The sequence below is a fragment of the Sciurus carolinensis genome, chromosome 16 (assembly GCF_902686445.1).
Source record: "Sciurus carolinensis chromosome 16, mSciCar1.2, whole genome shotgun sequence".
NCBI classification, from domain to species: Eukaryota; Metazoa; Chordata; class Mammalia; order Rodentia; family Sciuridae; genus Sciurus; species Sciurus carolinensis.
Window position 1 is genome coordinate 17,611,905 of NC_062228.1, and position 25,163 is coordinate 17,637,067.

Here is a 25,163-nt window from a genome sequence, read left to right on the forward strand (position 1 = left end):
TTCTAAAAGGCCTGCCCTTTCTGCCCATCTCCCCTGACTTTTAGTAAATGTTGCTGCCATCTAACCACTTGCAAGGGACAAGACCCTGGGCATCATCCTTGTTTTATGTCATACCATCAGCATCTATACTCCTCCAGTCTTGTCCACTTTGCTCCAGCCCCACTGACTTTTCTGTCCAACAGATGGACTGAACTTGCTCCCTTTACCCCAAAGATTATTCCCTCTGACATTTTTGTCAAGCAGACCTCTGCTCAGGGATCGCCCCCTCAGCAAGAATTAACCTGACCACCTATCCCATCTGTCCTGTCTCCACTCCTGTTTCTAGCCCTTCACCTGACTTTGTTTTCTTCAGAGTACATTTTATCTACAGGTGTTCTCTGTCTGCCGGTTTGTTTACTTACTTGTTATCTGTCTTCTCTACTCCTTCCATACCCCGCATCTCCACTTCACAAACTCCCAGGAGTAAGCCTTTGCTAATAGTTTGGTGGCCAGGGGATGGTGCTTATATTTTCCAGAGGAGGAGAATGTCTCATCGTGGACATAAACAATGTTGCTGCAGCAGCTATTATTACTGCGAAGTGCATAGCATTCTGTAGTCTGCCTTTTGCACATACGCTCATTTATTTATATACACAAACTTATCTGTTAGGGACACACCTTAGATACCCACACAGGCTCTTATTGTTTGGAAAAAAGTATTGACCATAAGACGATGTCTTCAATCAAAAATACTTTACCACTCTGTGATCTTGGAAAAGCTTCTAACTGCATAGCACTTGGAAGAGCAGGAAACAGAGCTGAGGTGTTGCTTCACAACACTGATAATTTCAGATGCTCAGTAGTTTCTTTTGTGATCACAGCGTACTTTATTAGTTTCCTATTGCTGCCGTAAGTGGCTTGAAGTAATCAGTCTTACAACTCTGAAGAACGGTAGTTCTAAAATCAAGATGTGGGCAGGGTTGCGTTCTTTTTGGAACTTTAGGAAAAAAGCCTTTTCCTTGTCTGGTTTTTTTTTTTTGTTTTTTTTTTTTTTTTTTTTTTTTTTTTTTTTTTTTTGTGGTGCTGAGGTTGAACCCAGAGCCTCACGCATGCAAATGAGTGCCCTACCACTGAGCCATGTCCCCAGCCCCTTTTCTAGCTCTAAAAGCCACTTGCATTCCTTGACTCATAGGCCTTCTTCCATCTTCAAAGCTAGCAGTGCAGTGTCTTTCACTTTATAAGAATTCTTATGATTATATTGATGCATCCAGATAATCCAGGATAAAATCTCCCCATTTCAAGAGCTTTAACTTAATAACGTCTGTGAGATTCTTTTTACCATGGAAACTAACAGTCACAAGCAACCACAGTGAAGTGATGGCAAATCCTGAGTTGACAAGTCTTGGTCCTTCTAAAGCTAGTCCCTAGTGTTTCTCATGCTAGTTTCCTTGAGATGCAGGGGAAGAGGTAGGGAGGGAGCAGCAAGCTCTGGGCCTCCACACCTGTCACCAAGACCCATTTAGGTTCACATTGCTCCCTCTGTGGACTCTAGAGAATCTTTGTTCAACCAAAGGCTTTTTCTGACCAAAGACATGAAAGTTCAGGGTACTCAGGGCTTGGATTGGGTACTGTGACCATGAGGGGCCATTTGCCATTAAACTCACCAGTCCACATGCAGGCAGAGTTTGGGCTCTAGGGCCTGCTCTGTTCCTCTTCTCTCATCATACCCCAGTTCCATTGTCAGCCTACAGCCCATCGTCCCTTCTCAACTCTGTGCCTCTGCTTACAGCCTGCCCCTACCCCTTGTCCCACCCGCATGCCCACATGGACTAACTGCTGAGCCCCACCCTTCTTTCTAAGCACCTCAGGTGCTCAGGTGTCCTTACCCACTGACAGAGCTTCTATCCTTACCCTTAGTTAGGAGAGGGATGTTTAAGCTTGTTCCCTTGGGCATGTTCCAAAGGAGCAGGCAGAAATGAGGGAGTTGCCTGAAGGACTGCTTTGGGGAGTAGACCTGCGCCATCAGTTCACCTGCCCTCAAGACTCCATTTCTGCCCCTTAGCCAGACAGGCCTGCTCCTCTATAGCCCCCACTCTCCTGTCTCACCTGTGTGTATGCCTTTGCTTGTACACTCCCTTCAGCATGACCATGTTCACTGGTTCCCCTGTATAAACCTTGCTATGTTTCTGAGGTCTCAACTTCTTTCACCATTTCTGTTCAGCATTGTATTAGAAGGCCTAATCAGTGCAGCAAGGCAGGACAAAGAAATGAAAGGCATACAGAGTGCAAAGGAAAAATTAAAACTGTTTATTCTTATGCATTAAGTCATATTTTTAAAATCCCAAAGAATCTTCAATGCTAATTGGTGAGTTTAGCAAGGTTCAGGATACCTGGCAAATGTATAAAAAGTATATATGTATGTACATATACACACACATATATTTGGCAGTCTTATTGAAATAAAATTTGCATATAATAACTTTCACCCATTGAAAGTGTACCCTTCAGTTTTTTAGTGTTGGTAGAGTTATGCAACCATCATTGTAATCTAATTTTGAAATGTTTTCATCACCCCCACAAGAAAACTTAACCCTAATCCCCTACCTCCAAAATCAATTGTATTTTGATACAATAGCAAAAAACAATAGGAAATTGATTTTTTGGGGGTGTGGGGAATGTGGTGGTGCTGGGGATTGAGCCTAGGAGGGGTTTGAATACCTCATGCATGCTAGGCAAGGCTCTACCACTGAGTTAACATCCCCCACCCTAAGAAGATCAATACAATAATATTAAGTTAATAATGATTGGAGAGATATGCCATGTTCACGGATTACAATAATGAATATTGTTAAGCTGTCTGTTCTCTCTCAATTGATACATAGATTCCACACAATCCCAATCAAGATTTCAGCAGGGCTTTGCATTAAGAAAAGCCACGCACTGGAAGAAAATATTCACAAACACATAAAAGGATTTATATCCAAACTACATAAAGAACACTACAGCTTGGAAAGATTAAAACAACAATAGTAATAGTAAAAATGAGGTAAAGGTGGCACACTCCTTTATTTCCAGCTACACAGGAGGCTGAAGCCAAGGATCACAAGTTTAAGGTTAGTTTGGGCAACATAGCATGACCCTCTCTCAAAAATAAAATAAAATAGCCAGGTGCAATGGCTCATGCCAGTAATCCCAGTGGCTCAGGAGGATCACAAGTTCAAAGCCAGCCTCAGCAACAGTGAGATACTAAGCAACTCAGTGACTCTGTCTCTAAATAAAATACAAAATAGGACTGGGATGTGGCTCGGTGGTTGAGTGCCCCTGAGTTTAATCCCCAGTGCCCCTCCAAAAGAACAAATAAAATAATAATAAAATAAGCTGGGTGGATTGGTGCACACCTGTAATTCCAGTGACTTGGGAGGCTGAGGCAGGAGGATCCCAAATTTAAGGCCAGCCTCAGCAACTTAGTGAGACCTAAGCAACTTAGCAAGACCATCTCAAAATAAAAAGTAAAAAAGTTTGGGGATGTAGCTCATTGGTAAAGTACCCCTGGGTTTAATCCACAGTACTAAAATAACAAAACAACAAAGTAAGACTAAAATGGGTTAAGGATTTGCATAACAATTCCATAACTTTCTAATGAACAGATGACAAATAATTACATGAAAAGATGTTTAACATCATTGGGGCAATGCAAATGAAAACCACAATGATATAGCACTGTATGAAGAATAAGAAAATATGGAAAAAAATCTAAAAAGAACAACAATAAGAACAAGAAAAAACAGTACTGCACACTATTAAAATGGCTAGAAGGAAAACAAAATCATTGAGCATATTCACTGCTGGTGAGGATGTGGAATTCATACATTGCTGGCAGAAATGCAAACAGCATAGCCATTTCAGAAAGCTGTTTGGCAGTTTCTTATCAAGTTAAACATACATTTATCTTGTGACCCAGCAATACCACTTCTAAGTACAATATTTGCCCAAGAGAAATGAAAACATGTATGCACAAAGACCACTAGCTTTACTTATAATAGCTGGAAATTGGAAATAAATGTCATCCACTGGTGAATGGATAGACACGCTGTGTTACAGCCATGAAATGGAGTACTACTCAGTAATAAGGAGGGAAGAAATACTGATACATCCAACAACATGGAGGAATCTCAGATGAGTCATGCCAAGTGCAGAAAGCCAGACACAGGGCACTCCGTATCCTGTGATCCCGTTTATATGACACTGTAGAAAAGGCAAAACCACAGGGTCAAATCAGATCAATAGGCATTGCCAGTGACTCAGGGTGAGTGGAGTGGACTGACTGCAAAGAGGCAAAAGGGAACCTTTTTAAAGTGATGGAAATGTCTGTTGACTCATTATGTTGGTAACAGAACTGTATATATTTGGATATTTGTTAAAACTCATTTGAAGTATACAGTTAAAAAGGAAGGATATTACTATAGGCAAATTATTCTTCAATTTAAAAATTCTGACAACCCACCATTATAACTTCCGAGGTTGGTTCATTTTCAGCCCCCTCTCCTTCACAAGAGTTCCCCCAACCACCTCCTTGTTGCACTGCTTTCCAGTGACTCCCTTTCAAATTTTGGTTCCTATTAACCACAACTTGGGATCATTCCTCAGTGGGGCTGCATCAGCAACTCAAAGGTGGTGATTTGCTGAACTCATTAACAAAATGGGCGTCTGGTGCAGCCAGACCCTGTCTATAGGTGGCTCTGTGAGAGACCACAAGTGCTGACTGCTATGGAGGCAGGTTGGGAGAGTGTCTGAGACCTGGTGGGGTTTCTGTGACTGTCTTGTTCCTCTCTCAAGTCCTTCTTCTCAGCTGTTCCTGCTTTCTTCCCTCATAGGTTGGGACAAACATTCCTATGGTTACCATGGCGACGATGGGCATTCCTTCTGCTCCTCGGGAACTGGCCAGCCCTATGGTCCCACATTCACCACAGGAGATGTAATCGGCTGCTGTGTTAACCTCATCAATGGCACCTGCTTCTACACCAAGAATGGCCACAGTCTTGGTAGGTGCTTAGGGGACATTGGAGGGTCTGCCCTGTGGAGCCACTTTGGGAAGAGGCTCAAAAGCAAGCATTGAAATCAAAGCAGTGTTGTGGAGCCTCTGTTGAGCTCTGGGGAACATCAGCCTTTTTCAGCTAGTGGACCCCTTTAAGGTAAATGGAGGGTAGCAGGACCATTCCCTTTGTTGACCTATTCTTTAAGTAACATTTATTAAGATCAGGGTGGGTCCTAAGAGTACAACTGTGTTCTGATAATGATTCTGATCTTTTTGGCACTTGTTGGAGCAGGGTTTGGCATCAAATGAGAAATTTGAGGGGTTGAAGCACATAGCTGTCAATTATGGGGGTTTGCATGCCCATGACCTGGCCCAGTAAGCCCTTCTGATGGTTGGGGTGCTAGTAACTCCAGGGCAACAGTGAGGGGTACACTAGTACAGAAGATAGACAAGTGGGATATGATGGAGGTTGATCTCCTCTGGGCTGTCCATGATTAATGGGCAGAGTTACATGCAGAAAGTCTTCTTTGGTGAAAACATGAGGGATGGAAGGCTAGGGGAAGAGGCAGGTGGCCTGAGGTAAGGTGATAGGTGCAAAAAGCGGGTATCAAGCCTGACAGAGGCCTAGAATGGCCTAGCAGAGCTTAGTGACAGATGGGGTGGGTGTACTTGCAAGAAGGAAAAAGTGAGAAGGTGACTGGACTGGTGATGCTGTTAACCAGGAGAAGGGTAGCAATCACTGGGAGATGGGACCTGAAGGGTCCCTGGGACGAGCTTTCCTGTATGTTGAAACAGAATTAGAACTTGAAAGAGAGGGACTTTGGCTATTCTGATGCTGTGTCCTACTATGTACTGATTGGCATATGGCCACACTGGTCCCAAGATGATGCCTAATTGCTGGACTTGCCTGCCTGGGTTATCTTGCAGGGATATCTGAGGTGGCCACACCCTAATTCTCTTAGAATGGTATAGTGAGAAGAGGACTGGCAGCATCCTACCAACCAGGCCACCAAGCCTGCAGGAAAGAGTAATGGACATTTCACTCCTCAGAGGCCTGCTTCCCCTAGCTTGAGGGGCAATAAAAAGGTGATTGCTACTCCCTATAGCCCCTCTGAGGCTTCTGTAGGAGATGACCTGACCAGAATGTGAAGTCCTTAGTGGAAATCAGGTTTGCTGGTGGTTGGGGCTAGGGGACCAGGAGCCAGCATTCTTCAACAGAGCAGTTGGATGCCTCAGCCCAGAGTAGGCAGGAAAGCCCAGGGAGCTAGGCAGCCAAGAGCATAGCACAGGTGCAGAGCTTTCCTGGGCACACATCTGGGGAAATGCTCCTGAGACAGCAGTTGCTGGTGTCCAGCCAGTGAAAAGCTTATAGCTGGGAGGGTGGGGCCAAAGTTTCAAGAGGAATCTTTGTTCCCCACTCCACTTTCTGATTCCAGTTATTTCCTGCTTTGAGTTCTTCTACTGCCAGAATCCCAGGGGCTACTGCTGTGAGCTTTCGCCTTATACCTGAGCCCTGCTTCACCTGCTTCTCTGAAGGCAGACCCCGTCCTACCTCTTTGGATACCTGCCCTTCATATCCCTCCAGCTTGTCCTCATCTTGCTCAGAGCATGTCACCTGCAATGGCACACAAGGTTTGGGGAAAACTCTGTTGTGCCCTCTATATCTGTACATTTAGGGCCTCATCTGTGTGCCAGGACCACCAAAGGGATATGAGCTCTTTGTTGGCCAGGTGCCTAGATTCTACAGGAAGCTCATGGTCACAGGCTGTTTTAAAAACTCATCTCTATAGTGAATGCTTTTTATAGACCCCGTGAAAAACCTCACACATGTTGTAATTAAATTTAATCTAATAGTACATTGACTATTTTTCTGTCAAGATCTTCTGTGGTCTTGCTTATTGTATCTCAAATATTCGATATCCTTTTCAGTTTTTTTGGTTTTTTTTTGTGGTGCTGGGAGTTGAACCCAGTGCCTCACACATGCAAGGCAAGCGCTCTTCCACTGCACTAGTGGCCCAGCCCCTTTTCAATATTTTGTTAACCTAAAATTTGATAAAGATGTTTGAATATTTTTTAATGAAGATATTTATAAGCTGGGTGCAGTGGCACCTGCCTGTAATTCCAGAAACTTAGCAAGACTCTGTCTCAAAATAAAAAATAAAAAAAGGACTGGGGATATAGCTCCATGGTAAAGCTCCCCTGGGTTCAATCTCCAGCACCAAAAAAAAGAAGAAAGGAAAGAAAGATTATAAAGCTAAGATTTGAACCCTGCAGTGTACTGTTGAGTTTGTGCAGATAAGATACCAGGCATTTAAGAGTCAGTTACATTAGCTTGAAATTCAGGTTTTTCCATCTTGTCCACAAGGATATTATTGAGACCTTACTGAAAGATAAATATGACCTGTCCCCTGCATTTTCTAGATCATGACATTTCATGAAAAGGCAATAAAGATAGAGTGGCTAATGCTTAGTGAATCCTCTAATGACCCTGCCTCCTTTTCACAAGCCATCTTGTGAAAGATATCAATAATGTGCTTCAGAATCTAACCCTGACCCCTTTAGAGAAGCAGGATGACATTTCCTGCCATCCTACTTCTCTAAAGGGATCTAAAGGCCTCCTTGCTTCTTTCCTCTGTTATAACACTTGCCCTATGTGCCATCCTCCAGTTGATTTGTAATTAGTCACATGCTGTCTCGCTGCAGTCAGAAGCACTTTGAGGGCCAAGCTTGCAGCTGTTTCCCCAGTTCTATTACAGGGCATGGCTCCTGGGAGGCCTCAGCAGGTACTTGGTAAAAGGATGAATGAGTGAATGGAGGTATGTCCTGTCTACAAGTGGTCAGTTTGCTTGCAGAATCATCCTCATATGACTCTGATCTCTTACAAAATATTTTCTTCCCAACCTCAGTGCCCTCAGACCTATGACTTTTTGGACCAGGACCCTTCTTATCAGCAAGTTTGGCTACTCTCCTGGCATCTAGGATCAGATTTTGCCATCACATTGGCCTTGTACAGGTTCATAGGGACTGATAGGACTGGGGAAGCAGTGTTGCCTCATCCAGTGCAATTGAGAGAGGAGTAACTTCTTTCCTCATTCTCCTGGAATCACCTCTAGGCCTCATCCTTCCACTGTGAGACGGAGATGGGCAAACCTGGGTACATCATCCCCTGCCCAAAAGTTGGCAGTTGCCTATTCTGTGACCCAGCTGCAGCCAATTTGTACTCAGAATTCAGTGTTTATGAAGCAGTTTTCAGACTGTCTCATTGAGGGATTAGTATTTTCCTTTTTTTTTTTTTATTTTCAGATGGGCTTGCAGAGGTTGGGTGACCAGCCAAAGGTCACACTGCAGATAACTGAGGAAGACTGAACTCTTCCTCTTTTTAGGGTCCATAGGCCTAGGAGTAAAGCAGCAGCATGGCCATACTGAGATCCATGGGGGAAGCTCCTGGGCAGAATGGAGGGTGCAGAGGGGCTTCTAGATTCTGTGATGCTGACCCTTCAGATGGGGCTCAGAAGTAGCCTCAGGTAGGCAGACCATGATGTTTATGACCTTTCTTCACTGAGGAGTTAAATAGCCCAGTAAAGGATGTAAGCCATCTCTCTTCACTTTTTTTTTTTTTTTATTGGTAAACTAGTGTCAGTGTACACCTTCCAAGGTTGTTGTGGGAAACCTTGAGTCAGTCTTCACCTGTGTTGTCTTGCTAGATTTCTCTTTCTTTTCTGGGTTAGAGTTGGAGGAGCAGACTGAAGATCTCTAAGGAATCAGCAGTTTGAAAATCTCTCAGGCCAAAGTCTGAGGGACTCCCAGAAGATATAAGACCTTATCCAAAAAAATGAAGGGCTGTGAAATCTTGAGAGAGACTCCATTGGCTAGGTCTGTGTCATTTCTCAATCTGTAGGACATGGGTGATGTGGTGGATATTCTGAGGCTCCTCTCCTGGTGGACACTGGTCAGGTCTGTGCGTATATTTGGGGTTCCACTCCCCTCCATCCTCATATTCAGTTCAGGACTGAGGTCTCTGGAAATACAGCTCCTTCTCTTGGCAGGAGGGCTTGAGAGATACACAAATCATTGTTAACCTTAGCTTTGGCCATCTTGTAATTGCTGAGGATGGGAAATGAGTGTGGTCTGGAGATAGGCAGCTATCACCCTCCCTGTCTTCACTTCTCTATCAACTTAGAGATAATGTTGGTACATCAGGCCATTTGGCCAGTCATTTAACTGCTGAAGCTTTTCCTCATGTGTAAAATGGGATAAGAATGTCCACTCCCCAGAATTATGTAAGAATTGAATCAGGTAATGAACGGATTGCAAAGAATTTGATACACACAATAGGCTTCCATAAATATGTTGGTTCAAGAGAAAGATCTGACCTGAAAGATCACTTGGGTTTAGTCTTTTCTAGCAGACTTTCTTGGAGAGGGTGGAAGAGCTGTGGACAATTACCTAAGGACCTGATTTTGCTTCTGGATAGACCACCCAGCAAAAGAAAGGTCCAGTCCTAAAACTAATAGGTCCTTGCATGTGCTTGTCTATCACCTCCACCATAAGGCCTCAGAGGTGGAGGAGACCAATGGGCTGGCCCCATCTAATGGTCTGATTACTATTCTTTCCCTCCACAGGCATAGCCTTCACAGACCTCCCGGTAAGTACGACCAGCGGATCTTCCCACTTCTGGGCCACTGGGGGCTGTATGCAGTGGGATGTGGTAGTACCTGCAAGTGCAGGGTGTGGAGTCTGGCCCTTTCCCCAACCAGGGATGTCTGCTGTGCTGTCAAGGTTGAGGGTGCCAGTAGGGGATACCTGCTGGCCTTCCTCTCTCCAGCAGCAAGGCCCGGTCTTCCTCCACGTCTCTTAGCAGGTGACAGAAATTTGTGACCTTTACAAAGGCAGCTGTGGGGTGGATGGGAATGGGGTGATGGTCATGGAAAGAGGGTAGTTCCATGGCTTAGCTGATCTGGGCAAGCTCCATGTGACTTACAGCCAGCAAACTGGAATGCAGAGTGTAGGGAATTGTTGCTGAATATTTATTTATTTATTTATTTATTTATTTATTTATTTATTTATTTATTTATTTATTTATTTATTGTGGTGCTGGGAATTGAACCCAGGGCCTTGAGCTTGATAGGCAAGCACTCTACCAGCTGAGCTGTATCTCCAGTCCTGTTGACTGAATTTTTAGGAAACCAATCCCTTTCCATCCCCATCAAATATCCCCAGGGTTCCCCCTGAAGCTGGGGAAATGGAGTTTGTGGGTTTTCTCTTAGACAAAAATGATGCTTCCTGTAGGCTTATTCCAGGGCTCATCCCCACCTCCCATACCTCAGTCCTTTCCTGTGAGTCATCACAGGCCTTGTCACATGAAGGTCCTCCACCCAGAGTACTGGGAGCTTGGCCCAGCCCTGTGTGCCCTGGCTGGTTCTGGAAGGAAGGTTTGCTGACTCTGGTGATCACTTTGGGATCTTGGGCACCCTGTAATGCCAAAAGAAATGCCCCTATGCCCCTATGATCTGAGGGACCTCTGAAACCCAACTGCAGCATTTGCTGCATTTGAATCATCCTGTCTCTGGATCAGAATCCTTCACTCCTGTCTATCCAGAGGCCCCAGAGAGGGGCTATGGTCCTAGGCAAAGAGAGCAGACTTTCTGGCTGGGGAAGAACTTAACTAACATGTGAGTATGGGCAATATGCTGCCACATGCTAGAAAGTGGCAGAGCTTTGGTCAGAGAAAGCTTGCTGGAGGCTTTGCCTGTAGTGTAGAGGATGGGAGGGAAGAGAAGGAATCCAGAGGTCTGTGGGTTCAAGGATCATGGTGGGCTGAACCCACTATGCCCAGCAATGACATGTAGCCCAAGGATGGAAGGTAAAGAAGTGACTGGGAAGCCCTGGGAATACAGTGTGCCGTGATATGGGGAGAAGATGGGTGAGGCTATGGACAGTGGCATTGGGAGCCACAGGAGGAGGTCACTATGGGAGAGGGATGGAAAGCAGGGAGCCTCACACCTCACTGGCCATAGGTCCTCTGCTGAGTGAGCCTCTGACAAGAAGGGCAACAAACTTTCTCTCCCCTTTACCAGCTCCAGGGAGTGCAACTCATCTGATCTTTTGCCACACTCTCCTCCACCTTCCTCTTCTGTGTCATCCCATCCCTTCCTTCCCCCTTATGTAACTCTTTTTTTTTTTTTTTTTTTTTTGTGGCCAAGTGATCCTCAAAACTAGACCTTTCAGAGAGGAGCAATCATCCACCCTATAGCCTAGTTTCATGGGCACACCTGCAGGGTTGTACAGCCCAACCTGCCTCACTATACCCTGGCTGTGTTCCAGTGACCTCCAGTGCAGGGCAAAAGACTCCATATTGAGCTTGCTTGCTTTTATTTTGCTTTCTCCCCCTAAGCTTTGGGTTTTAGTATCTCTGGTGGGGAGATGGACAGAATGTGGTTTAGTCCTACGCCTCCCACCTTGTGACTCTCTTCTAGCCCTAGCACTGGCTGGCAGGAGCCATGGAGGTGAAGCGAGGCCCTACCCTCACAGGGCCTGACTGACATTCATTCATTCTCCTCAGGCCAACCTCTACCCTACTGTAGGCTTGCAGACACCTGGGGAGATTGTGGATGCCAACTTTGGGCAGCAGCCCTTCCTGTTCGACATCGAGGACTACATGAGGGAATGGCGTGCCAAGGTCCAGGGCACTGTCCATGGCTTCCCCATCAGTGCCCGGCTTGGCGAGTGGCAGGCGGTGCTGCAGAAGTGAGTGCCACCCCCCAGGCCCTGCTCCGATGGGCCCCTGCAGGACTACAAGCTGCTTCTAGGAATTCCAGAGGGGAGTATGCTTCTGGAAAGTGCTCCCAGGAGATTCAGTTACTGCCCTGGTACCCTCTTATCATTGGAAAGTTGCAGCCTCCAGAGCTGCCTCTGGTTAATCCTTTGTTCCCTCAACCAGTTTGGAAGGCTCCTGTCTGTAAAATCACCAACAGGCTGTCATTTTGCAGAGAATGTCCCAGGATTCCTCTGTGGTCTTTTCCTCTCTGCACTTTTTTCTACCATGGGGAGTATCCATCCTGTTGACTGTGGCCTAAAGTCACCTCACAGGGTCATCCAGCTAAATTCCCTGCATCTGTGGCAGTTGCAGCAGGAAGAGTATCCCCTTTAGGATCAGTGTAGCTGTCTCCCTGGTTGATGAATTCCCAGGCAATCTCGGAAGCCCATGTTGCCAGGTATTGCCATGGCAGGCCAGGTTTGGTTCTGTCTTTCACTGGCCAGCCACAGGTCTGAGTGAGGTAATGACCATCTCAACTTGGCTAGGAAGTGGGTGTCACCTTGACTCCCAAGGGTGAGAAAGGCTTCTGCTCACCCTGTTTATTACTCTGCAAAGGCACCAGGTGTCAGGGACCCTTGGGTGGGATTACGATGCACACTGGGTTCTCTGTGCAGCCTTCTGTTCTTGATATTGAGGCAGCCCTAAGGGAGGACTGAGGCAGCAGTCCATATGGTCAGGAAGAGCAGCACAGCTACCTCTAGTTCCTGGCCCCCAGAGCAGATGAGGAGTACTTCCTTAGGGGGCCAGGAGAGTGCCACTCCCTGCAGTAGGCTTGCTGATGCACAAGAGGAGAAGTGGAGCTGCCTGGGCCGCATTCTGGAGGGACTGATACTCTCAGCTTTCAGAGCCTGTACTCAGCACATGGGTGTTTTTGTTTACATGTATGTACCATGTGCCTGTATGTATTCATTTGCTAAGACCTGTATATAATTTGTGTTCTATGGTTTCACATAGCTTTGTTTTATGAATATTGGGAATGGTTAACTTCTCTTTGAGACAAATTTGCCACAAGCCCCTTGGATGACTTCCCCTGAACCATTTTTTTGGTCAAAAAAAATTTGCCCTGCATTTAAAATCATAGTTATAATTATTATTCAGAATATAATGTTATTTAATACATAATTTTATAAGAGGTTGTATTTATTGACTTCTCACCAAGTATTCTACACATATTATTGTGTTTACCCATTAAAATATGAGGGAACACACAAACTTCCATGCCCCCCACATGACAGCCCTTTGGATATTTGGTTGATAACAGTAATGATGTCAGACACACTCACACACCTAGGTATTCATTCCTGTACACATTAGACATGGGGGCTCATCCTTCTTTCCATGTGTACACATATGCTCATACATGTATGGCACTGCTCAGCTAGTTTGAAATTAGGTTAAATAGTTGCTGGGAATTGGGCCCTTCCCAAAGATTATGTTTTTGTTGGTCTTGCTGGTGCTTATCCCTTTCCAGCAAAATCAGCTTGATAACTTGGCATTTTGGGTTCCTGAACTGTGGTATATCATGAAATGATTTTGGCATGTTGGTTAGCTCCCATCACTCTGGAGCCAGTGCTGCCAAAGGACAGGCTCACCAGAGGAATAGCATACTTCTTCGTGGTATGAGCAGCCACAGAGAAGCTCCTATATTGCTAGCAGGTATGTGTGTGCCAGGTGTCCTCAGGGTCTGGGAAGCTGGCACACTGCTTGACTGGCTGCCATTTCAGGAAGTCCTGGGTGAGACCACCAGACATCTCTCAGCTTGCTGTAGTTTACCAGTAGGTAACCTGCAAGCTTAGGGGCAGCACGTCCAGAGAGTGCAGCCACTCCTCTGAGCTGTGAGCACAGATACAAACAGCCCCTCTCCATCCTGGTGGCGTGAGCACTGGGGTACATTTTTATTTTATTCCACCCCTTCAGTTCTGTGGAGGTTGTATTACTAAGACATGTTTAGGGGAAACCTCAAGGGAGGTGTTTTGTCCCATTAGAAGGTTGGTGAGAAATGCAATTTTTTTTTTTTTTTTTTGGTGGGGGGGATACTGGGGATTGAACCCAGTGGTACTTAACCACTGAACCACATCTCTAGCCCTATTTTGTATTTCATTTAGAGACAGGGTCTCACTGAATTGCTTAGTGCCTCGCTGTTGCTGAGGCTGACTTTGAACTCGCGATGCTCCTGTCTCAGCCTCCCCAGCCACTGGGATTACAGGTGTGCGCCACTGCACCCGGCAGAAATGCAGTTCTTGAGTGTCACCTCAAGCTCTTCCTTTCTTCTAGCATGGTCTCATCTTACCTGGTGCATCATGGGTATTGCGCCACGGCCACGGCTTTTGCCCGAATGACTGAAACCCCGATTCAAGAAGAACAGGCATCCATAAAGAACAGACAAAGTAAGGTTAATTCTCCTCTTCCTTCCCTCCTTCACCTGTCCCTAACTCTGCTCTCTAGCTCATGCCAGCCCTGATTAAATTGTTGGGAGTCCATTCCCCCGGAGTGGAGACCAGTCTGCCACCCCAAGCTAGCCCCAGACCCTGTTCCTCTCCCTCCTTCAAGACCACATTGCCCCATGAACAGCCATCAGCCTGGGATAGTCTCAGAGCAGCCTCCCTAACATATACTCTGAAGGTCTGGCATAGGCCACGCCCTAACATGGCTAGATCTTGCTACTCCATGCTTCTTTCCTTCCTCCTGCATCCTGGATTCCACTTGGCCTCCTATTCATGTCTTCCAGTAAGGGTATTTGCGTCTTATCAGACCAACACCCTGCCTTTCTCACCATTTACTGAACCTTAGTAGTTTTGCTTGTCTCTGGCCAGAGAGGACTGAATGATCAGACAGGGCAAAGCTGATGTTCAGTGGCTGCTTCGATGGCACCTCTCTCTGTTCTGCAACTCTGGGCATGTCCTTTGCAGACAACCTAATCCTTTCTTGGTCAAAGGCAACTCTCCCAGTGTTCATTCTGGCCTGTGTAGTGTGTGTTTGAGGCCCTACCTTGGAACAAGGGTGGGAGAGAGCACAAAGAACTCACACAGAAGGTAGAAGGAAAGGAGAATGAGGGTGAGAGGGTGTGTGTGGACACACGTCTGTGAGTGCCTGCCTACGTCTTTCTGAGCCTATCATCTCTGTGTATGTGCATGTGTCTGTGTCTCCCAGAGAAGCTGCGCTCAGCCAGACAGATGAAAAGTGATCCCAGACTTGGGATCTACGAATGAGAGAGCCTCAGACCCAGAAGTCGCTCCCAGCAAGATGCACCAGGCCCCAGGGCAAGAGTGAGAAGGCAAAAGCAAAATGCTGGTGGCCCAAGAGGTGTCATCATCAGAGGTGCCAGCGTGAGGAGGATGACCTCCTCTCCCAGCAGGGAGCACGCTGCAGCCCCTGAAGACTGTGGAGACGCATCCCTGTCCTGAACCAGTGTACTCCTGTTGCCACGCCCCTGTGAGGCCTGAAAAGAGAGGAGTCTGTCTGAAGAGGAGCCCTTGGGCCTCTGGCTTGCCTGGGTGCCCATCCCTAGATCATGCTCCTACAACCAGAGTCCTCCCCCTAGCCAGGTCCCTGGCCACCAGTAACCCATAGGAGCTGGCCTCCAAACACCCCTCCTGCCTCTGGGCTGTAAGTTCCATTCCTTTTCCCCCTTATTCTTGAGGACTCCATGTCATTTGGCTGAAACCAGGCTCTGCTGAGGGACTGGGCAATCAGGTTCTCTCTTCAGCCTCTTCTGTGAGCATCTCCAGCCAGCAGGGCATTCTGAGCCATCCCATCCAACTGTCACCCAGCTCCTGCTGAGACTGGCCGTGTTCCATGCTTGTGGATGTGAGGAGAATCTATGACCCTCCCTCACTACCATGTTCTTGCTCTCTGCAGAGATCCAGAAGCTGGTGCTGGAGGGCCGGGTGGGTGAGGCCATTGAGACCACCCAGCGCTTCTACCCTGGGCTGCTGGAGCACAACCCCAACCTACTCTTCATGCTCAAGTAAGTCAGGGTCTCCTATCCCTGAGTCCAGCCCCTCAGCTGATGGCAGGAACCCACAGCCCGGGCCAGACCCAGAGCATCACTGCTCTGCTCCCTCTGCAGGTGCCGACAGTTTGTGGAGATGGTGAATGGCACCGACAGTGAGGTCCGCAGCTTGAGTTCCCGAAGCCCCAAGTCCCAGGACAGCTACCCTGGCTCCCCCAGCCTCAGTCCCCGACATGGCCCCAGTAGTTCCCACATGCACAACACAGGTCAGCCACTCTCCAGAGGACTCTGGGAAGAGTTCGTGTGGAGAAGAAAGACCACCCCACTTGCCCTTCCCTGTGCTGGGCTCAGGGCTGGTAGTTGGATTGGGGGGATGGGAAAGGGGATCACTGTGGTTATATCCAGGGACCTGCTTGGTGGCAAGCTGCCCCTCCTCTGCTGACCATCCCTGGCTTCTAGGAGCAGACAGTCCCAGCTGCAGCAATGGCATCGCATCCACCAAGAGCAAACAGAACCACAGTAAATACCCTGCACCCAGCTCCTCCTCCTCCTCCTCGTCCTCCTCGTCTTCCTCCTCCCCATCCTCCATCAATTACTCCGAGTCCAACTCAACAGACTCCACCAAGTCCCAGCCCCACAGCAGTACCAGTAACCAGGAGACCAGGTGCCTGTCTTGCTTCACTTCCTCTGCTCTGCTTCTGCTTTGTGCTCCCTGGGCCCACTGCAATCTGTCCTTTGCTGCCCCCTGCCCTTCACCCCACCTTCATCGCAGTTCTATGCTTTGAATGCTAGCTGTTGACCTGCCAAGCCAGGCACTGGCTCTGGTTTCTGTCCTACTCAAGATTTGCTGCCAGTTTCCTTGACCCTGACTTTCTCTGGAAGTGCTGCTGACCCTGCCAGACTGAGAGTGTGGTCCCCTCCCAGGAGATTCCTCCTCTAGGGAGGCTGGGCCTTCAGAAGCTTCAGCATATAAAATGAAGGAGCTTTTATGGGATATGGCTTCTAGACAGCCACATTAGCAGGCAGGGAACTTGGGTTGCAAGTGATTTTCGACAGGTCCTAGGCATGCCTGAAGGCCAAACTGGGACCAGAGATGCCCAATGGGGCCTATGGATCCTAGTCACTGGGGATGAGGGGGCTATGTAGTAGAGGTAGGAGAACCAGGAGGGGAGAGTCACAAAAGCAACACCACGACAGGAGTGGGAGTCAGGTGACAGGTGTCTAGGAATAGCTAGGTAGTAGTAGGTGCCAAGTCTTGGAGCCTGGGAAACTTTGGCTATCCTTTCACATTCCTGAAAGCCCTCAGTTTACCTACAGCAACTATGGCTAAAGCCTGAATGAAGGCCCAGCCAGGCTGCTGCAAGCACATCCCTTGGCCAATACCACCTCAATCCTTCTCCACAGCGATAGCGAAATGGAGATGGAGGCAGAGCATTACCCCAATGGTGTGCTGGAAAGCATGTCCACACGCATCGTCAATGGTGCCTACAAGCATGAGGACCTGCAGACGGATGAGTCCAGCATGGGTAAGGGCTGTAGCATGATCCAGCCTGATGTTCCCCAAGAGGGCAATGTGTGGTTCAGATGCCTCTTCGCTCTTGGAGAGGCTGATGTGGCAAGACTTTGGCAGCTTGAGAAGCTTCAGCCAGACCAGGTCCACCACCTTCTTAGCCAATCATGGATGGGTCTTTGTGATAGCTTCAAATGTGTAGGAAGATCCAGGCCTGCTGCCAAAAACAAGACCCCTGCATTTGAGGCTGAAGGGAGTTGGGAGTGTGGACACTCTTATGAGCACCATGCATCTCTGTAGGACAAGAAGAGGGAAACCTCTTGAGTCCTACCTGACCCCTGGACTGTGTGTACTTAGGTGGACTGAGAGTACCTTCACTCTGGCTGCTCTACCTGCTCTGCTGGTCCTCACCTGTCTCTGGCAGAAGCTGCAGCTTCCTGGGATTTCTTCTTCCTGCCCTTCCCTCCTCACCCCTCCTAATGTGTTCTCTGCTGGCTTCTGGGTACAGATGATGGGCATTCTCGGCGGCAGCTCTGCGGGGGAAACCAGGCTGCCACAGAAAGAATTATCCTGTTTGGCCGTGAGTTGCAAGCACTGAGTGAACAGCTGGGCCGGGAGTACGGCAAGAATTTGGCTCACACAGAGATGTTGCAGGTACAGGATAAGCCAAGCCTTTACACAGAGCAGGCCCCCATTTGGTGCTGGGGATGGGGTGGCTCTGGGAGTGGTCAGGAGCAGCAATAATAAAGCAGAGTGGCACTAGTTCAGTCTGTAATACAAAGTGGGGTGTTCTGGGTGTACCCCATCCTCTCCAGGTTCTGGGGAGGATGCAACCCTGCCCAACCCTGGTATGTCAAGTTCTCACTGGGCACCATGTAGGTCCTTAATCCCCTCTGGAGCCATGGCACTGGGTGTGATATGTGCCACAATCCTAAGAGTACCTGTCCCTTAGGATGCCTTTAGCCTACTGGCTTACTCGGACCCCTGGAGCTGCCCTGTTGGCCAACAGCTTGACCCCATCCAGAGAGAACCTGTGTGTGCTGCTCTCAACAGCGCCATTTTAGGTGAGTGCATCTAATAAAAGCAAAAGCTGACCCCAGAATGCCTGGGTGGCCCCTTTCCCTTCTCCCTGGGAAGGGCAGCAAGGTTAGCACAGGTTCTCTCAGTTGACTTATGGGACTCCTGGGCTTCCAAGGCTGAACCTAAACTCCGACCTCCTTTTACCCAACTGAATTGGCTACTAGATCATGATGGGTTCTAGTCTGTGACCTTGGACCCACACCATCCCACTGTGCTAAATAAGGCTAAAATCCTCAGGTTTCTAGCATGACTGCAGGGCCATGGCCTGGTAGCTGGGACACTCACATTAACACTGAATGCTCTTGTCCTATAGATTCTGTCAATTCTGTCAGTTCCCTCATCTTCTATCCCGAAGGGAACTTTGGCCTGCAATCAAGCCCTGGACAGAGCAGTGACTAGGCCTTATATCTCCTCCACAGAGTCTCAGAACCTGCCAAAGCAGCCCCCACTGATGCTTGCCCTGGGCCAGGCATCTGAATGTCTACGGCTTATGGCCCGGGCCGGCCTGGGATCTTGCTCCTTTGCCAGAGTCGACGACTACTTGCACTAGCTGACTATGCTGGCTGGCCCCACCTAGCCCTCCTTCAGCCCCAGGGCTGGAGCAGTCCTGCTCTCTATAGGCATCTGGCACAGGGACCTAGAGCCATGGGCAGAGTCCACTCCTCCTGCCTGGCCTTTCCCCATCTTTCTTTCCTTCCTCCTTTCTTCCTGACCTCCATTCCTTCTTTCCCTTCTTTTTCCCTTCCTCTCTTTATCCCTCCCTCTGCCCATCCCTCCCTCTGCCCCCGTCTCTCTCCCCTTCATGTGCAGCGGCCTGTGACACAGTATTGGCTGGTTACTCTCATGTGGCGCCTTCTTCTTTAAAGGGGGTTTTGTTTTGAGGAGGGCTTGGGGTTTTTAAATCTTTTTTCCTCCTGACTGAGCCACCAGTGTTTATCTTGGGAGAGTTTGTGCTGAGCTGGTTTCTGCTAATTTAGTGATGAAGCCTATCCAGGTTGGTGATAGCTTATTATTTTCATAAGTAAAACAAAAACAAAAACAAACAAATGAGATTATATATATATATATACATATATATATAAATATATATATTAAAAAAAAGACACAGTATTTATCGTAGAATTAGTGGTCCAGCACCTCTTGGGTGAGGCTGTCCAGACACCATGTGTTTTTTATTTGAGTCCAACTCATTAAATAAGAATCATCTCTGTCACCTCAGCCAAGTGATGTGTTTATTTTAGGCTCCCCCTTTGTTGAGCCACAGGCCCAGCTGACACCCAAGGAAGCTGAATAGGCTTTGGGGAGCTACTTGGTAGGCAGGGTCAGGCTAAGCTGGTTTGCAGCATCCCCAGAGATGTGGGTCCTTAGGCCCCTGAGAGCTGAACTGAACAGAGAACTGCTGGGTCAGGGGTCCAGAGATGTGAAGTTAGCCCAGGGCCACATAGCAAAGCAAGGGAACAGAGGGTCCTTGGCCAGCACACTGTCTACCACTGTACCCTGCCTCTCACTGCCTGCCTTGCCCCTCTCTCTTTCTCAATGCCCTGCCTTCCCTTTTTGTTAAGATGGCCAAATAATTCATTTACTCTCAATTGATTGCTTGGAAACTACCTGCCTTCAAGCTGCTGTGCATCAGGCTGCCAGGAGGAAGACTCTATTCCCAGGACAGAGGCCCCTGAGGACAGGGGCTGCTTTCTTCCTGCCTAGGTCTTCACCATTACTGCACAGCTCTGATGGGATTGATGCTTTCTGTGGAGAAGCCAGTACCTCGTGGAGGCAGATTCTTGGGCGACTGGTCCCTGGAGTAGATGGGACCCTTCACCCCCTGGACCAGGCTTCACTGCAGCTGTGCCAAGCTGCTCCCTGCAGCTTGGCCCTAGCCACTTTTAGGAAGAGAAAGGGACCCCATGGTCTTTACAAATGTCCCACCAGCTGTTTTCAGATGGATGCTCACAACTGGTAGAACAAAAAAAGTTCCACTATCACAAGAAAGGCTGAAATAGCTGCTAGGACTTGGGAGGACCATCTGAGGAAAGGACTGGCTGCCCAGAAGAAGAGGGAGGATGCCTATACAAGAGGAGCACTGGAGGGCTAGGATTTCCATACCTGCTTGAGTGTGAGGGAGAGCCCAAGCAGTCCCTGCAAAGATTAGGGTAAGCCATGGCAAAGCCAGAGGTGAAACTTCCAGTACCTGTCTGGGTTTGGGCTGGCGAACTCCTGCTCCATGTTAATGGACATGGGAATGGTTGGAATGGCCAGAGAGTTTCCATGCCCACCAGGTCTCATCAGGCCCATAGCTGGACAAGAAAAATTATTTGATTTGGACTAGCTGCTGGTGAGGGGCCAGGGCTCCAGCCCTGAGATCTTTCAGAGTTTTACCTTAAGGGATAATTCTATTAACTACTTCTTTTTCTTGGTCCCTGCCATGGCCCCGGCTGCCAGTTCTTAAACCATGACCCATCAGGAAGTATCATCCTGTCTGTAAAGGAAATTCATTCTATACAAGGCTGGGAATACCAAGCTCCAACCTCAGAGATTAGAAACATCAGACTTAAAGTGGTTAACCTAGCTGGATTGGGAATTAAAACCAGAGGCTTTTGCAGCTGCAGTGGAGTTCAGAGAACATCTCTACCAGTCCTTTCCTTTTTCAGTTAACAGGCCAAGGAGATTGACTTGGCCAAAGTCACACAGCAAATTAGTGGCAGAGCCAGGACTAACCATATTCCTGTGGGTTGGACAATACCATTTAGTCCTGAAGCTGAATGGTGAATGAGCACCATGAAGGGTCATGGTGGCATAGCTTCCAGCAGTGACTGAGCAGATGGTTCCTTTAGGGGTGTGTCAGGGATGGGGATGAGTGCCTGGACTTCGGTTGTGGAGCGGCTGAGAGAGGGCCCAGGAGGGCTCAGGACAGCTGTGCGCTGCATGGGGATGGGTGTCTGCCGGGCTCACACTCAGTACCCATGGCCACCTCCCATTTTCTGTGCCTTATCTCACTGTTTCAGCTGAGTCCAAGTTGTTTACTGTTTCTCTCCAGAGGGGCTCTCTGTCCCAGTTGGACAACTCACCTTTGGGACAAGCCTTTGCCCCATAAGCTGTGGAGAAGGCCAAAACCAAGCTGCTTAAATAGGCTGTCTTGCTGATAGTCCAAGACCACCTGCAGCTGGAAGAGTCCCTTATATGCATTCAGCCCTGCCAGTCTGCTTCCAGGAGCCTCAAGTGGGGAAGGCACCTGGGAACAGCCCTGGTGAAGGTCTGGATCTAACTTATCGGGGCAGATGGAAGACCTGGCTCTGTTGGGTTGTCCAGCCCTGGGGGAGCAGCCTTCCCCACTCACCTTCCCCTTGTGGCACCAGATAATCGCTCCTTACAGAGCAGAAAACTGGCAGACCACTCAAAGAAAGCCAGAACCCCCTGTTCCCACTCACGTGGATCTGTGGCTGGGTGCAGGCCATCAGAACAGGGATACCACAAAACAAAGTGGGAACTGCCTGGCCACCCAGCACCTTCCCAGCCCTTAAGCAAGCACAAAGAAGATGAGGCAGAGGACTGTCGGAGCTAAAAGTTCCTTTGGTTGCTCACAACTCAGGTATGCATGCCATGTGGCAGCTGGAAAGCAGAGCCCTACTTGACCGCCAGTCCTGGGCACCTGGACCTGCGGCCAGATGGTGGCTTCTGGCTGCTCAAGTGCCCACCTCTTTGCATAGGGTTTTCCTCCCTTAATAACTACAGCTGAAACAGACATCCTCCACTTTGTGCACACTGGTTCTGCCTTTGTTCTTGCAAGTTGATAACTTGGCATTAGCATGAAACTTGTGGGCATGGGAGGGTTGAGAGAATTCTAACACAAAACATCCTATTAAAATTGTACTTGAGAGATGAAAAAACTCTTGTTGTATTTTGACAGAATTATTTTTATTAAAATACACATCCATGAGCAGTCATGAGTGTCTGGTCTCTGTTTTGAGTTTTACTGGGGTTGATACCCCTAGTGTGACACATCCTGTCCTGGAGGAATTGGGCCCTCTTTGGCCCACCTCTTGAATGCTTAGGCTCCTCATGCCTCCTCAAGGACTCTCAACACTTTGTAGTGTTTGCAGGATCCCAAGGAGCACAAGCACTCAAGCTTTAATTCTCTCCCTGAATTCGCTTCATCTTAGACAAGGAAAAAAAAAATTCAACTTCAGGAAGGTGGGCCACAGGATTTCTTTCCACAAACATAAGACTTAAAATGTAATCAGTCCTCAGTATCTGTGGATATTGATTCCAGGAACCTCACCCCTATACCCAAAAACATCAAATTCCTCATACTTAAGTCCCTTATATGAAACAGTTAGTATTTGCATATAATCTACATACATCCTTTATATATTTATATACTTAAATACTATTTTTTTATATAGTGTATAGTGTTGGAGATTGGACCCAGGGCCTCATGCTAGAGGCATTCTACAGGTCTACTACTACTTCTATAATACTAATTACTTCTATAATTACTAATATTAGTAATATAATGTTTATATTACTAATGTAAAATTATGTAAATAATGTTGTTCTATATTGTTTAGGGAATAATAAAACACAGTCTTTACATGTTCAGTATATGCACAATTTTTTTTCAGCATTTTCTGTTGATTGAAACATAGGTACAGAATTTGTGAACGCAGGCAATTGTGCATTTGAGGACCATAATCCATGATATTGCAGTCAGAGCTTCCTGCCTGTCAGTCTGAGGAGAAAGAGGTTGTCTTAAAATCCCAGCACAGTCAGGTCTGTTTACTAACTGGGTAACTATGAGCTTGAGTTTCCCAGCCTTAAGATGTGGTTAATCGGGCTGGGGATATAGCTCAGTTGGTAGAGTGCTTGCCTTGCAAAGCACAAGGCCCTGGGTTCAATCCCCAGCACTGCCAAAAAAAAAAAAAAAAGTGGTTAATCCACCCACCCTGTGAAAGTAGGGGATGATAGCATTCATATAGCAGTTATTTAGTACATAAGGACTCAGTACATGCAGGGACCTTTCGTCTCCTTTCCTTGTGAAGATGCCTCCTGGTGTGACTGGCCCACTTCTACCTCATTCTGCCTCCCATGACCCCATAAAACCAGGTATTATGCAGAGGAGGGATACAGCAGAACATGCTGGTGCCCACCTGGAATAGCTAGGAAGTCACTGTAGTAGGCCACAAATAAGAGGGCAGATTTGCCAGGCATGATAGCACATGCCTATCATCTCAGATACTCGGAGACTGAGACAGGAGGATTTCAAGTACAAGTCTGGTCTGGGCCACTGAGGGAAACTGTCTCAAAAAATGACTGGGGATGTAGCTCAGTAGGGGAGTACTTGCCTAGCATGTGTTAGGCACTGGATTCAATCCCTAGTGATCCAACAATATACAGGCAATAATTGCAGGCACAAGATAAGTGACTAGTGAGGGAGATGGGAGAAGAGACAAGGCAGGTTTTGGTTAGAGTCAGTCACAGGATAGATAATGGTGGCAAAAAATAATACACAGGTCAGAAGGGAGCAACTGGTAACTAAAAGTCACCGAAGCAGGGAGATTTGCTGAAGGAGAACATGCAGAAAAATATCAGGGAGACATGGTTCCTAGAATAGGGTTCTGCACTTTCCAAGCCTGCATCACCACAGAATGCTTCAGTTGCATCTCACAGGACTATTACTCTATAGAACTTTTTTTTTTTTTTTTTTTTTTTTTGATAGTGCTAGGGACTGACCCCCAGGACCTCAGGCACACTAGGCACGTACTAAGCTACATGTACTCCAACCCCTACAGAACTCTCTTAAGGAAGAAATAGTGTAGAGGGAGCATTGGGGTGTCAGATTAACGTTGAAAGTCCTGGTTCCTAAATAGAGCTGGAGTAAGCTCCTTTTCTTCTAGACTAATGGTTCTCAACAGGGAATGATTTTACACCCCCTTCCTGGAAACATTTGGCAGTGTCTGAAGATTTTTTTAAAATATTTTTTTAGTTGTAGATGGATACAATATATTTTTATGTGATGTTAAGGATCAAACCCAGTGCCTCACACATGCTAGGCAAGTGCTGTTATCACTGAGCTACAAACGCAGCCCTGAAGATATTTTTGATAGTCACACTGGGGTTGGGGCTGCTACTGGCATCTAGTGAGGAGGCCAGTGATGCTGCTAAACACCTACATACAAACAGCTCTCCCCACCGCTGCCCAACAAAGAATTATCAGCCCCAAAATGTCAATAGGGTAGCTGTTGATAAATCCTACTCTAGAAAAGTGGAATTTCTAGTGAATGACTAGTCAAAAATTGATTAAGTGCAGACACACTTTGATTCTGCCTCCTTTCTGCCTGACTGTTCCAGATTCAGGGGAAGAGGCAGGAGTTTCTTGTGCTCATGGAAGTGGAGGCAATGGTGGTTAGTCCTGACTCCTTAGCCCAAAGTAGAGAGAGCCCTGCAGCTGATCAGGAGGTCACAGAAGGAACCAGCTCAGGTCTGCTGGCATGTTCTGTCATCATAGGCTGCTCTGGAATCATGGCTAGGAGGTCCTCCTGATGCAGCTGAGTGGGAGTCCAGGAGTCACCAAGAGAGACAGGCTGGTGGAGGCTCCCCATGCAGAAATAATCTCCTACAGTTTCACACAGGCCTAACCTGCTTACCCCAAATTGTAGCCGCGTTTCAAAAGGTATTTGTTGGGAGAACATACGCCGTGGTGATGGGGACTTGTAACAGTGATCCACTTCACCTTTTTTTAAAATTTATTTCTTTTTATTTTATTTATTTATTGCGGTGCTGGGGATAGAACCCA

The 25,163-nt window shown here is 47.5% G+C and overlaps 1 protein-coding gene across 2 annotated transcripts in view; it reads left to right on the plus strand.

The window, feature by feature from the left end:
• Ranbp10 (RAN binding protein 10) overlaps positions 1 to 22,310 on the plus strand; it is a 74,710-nt gene extending 52,400 nt beyond the window's left edge. The window contains exons 4-14 of one of the 2 annotated variants that reach the window (XM_047528917.1): positions 4,854 to 5,021; positions 9,637 to 9,659; positions 11,577 to 11,761; positions 14,106 to 14,218; positions 15,690 to 15,798; positions 15,901 to 16,049; positions 16,243 to 16,447; positions 17,188 to 17,309; positions 17,802 to 17,947; positions 18,246 to 18,357; positions 18,687 to 18,820. In XM_047528917.1, the coding sequence (XP_047384873.1) occupies positions 4,854 to 5,021; positions 9,637 to 9,659; positions 11,577 to 11,761; positions 14,106 to 14,218; positions 15,690 to 15,798; positions 15,901 to 16,049; positions 16,243 to 16,447; positions 17,188 to 17,309; positions 17,802 to 17,947; positions 18,246 to 18,357; positions 18,687 to 18,772 (1,418 nt within the window). In that variant the 3' untranslated portion in view covers positions 18,773 to 18,820. Of the gene's footprint in view, positions 1 to 4,853; positions 5,022 to 9,636; positions 9,660 to 11,576; positions 11,762 to 14,105; positions 14,219 to 15,689; positions 15,799 to 15,900; positions 16,050 to 16,242; positions 16,448 to 17,187; positions 17,310 to 17,801; positions 17,948 to 18,245; positions 18,358 to 18,686 lie in introns of both variants that reach the window. The other variant, XM_047528916.1, reaches the window with a different exon arrangement.
• The last annotated feature ends 2,853 nt before the right edge of the window (positions 22,311 to 25,163 follow it).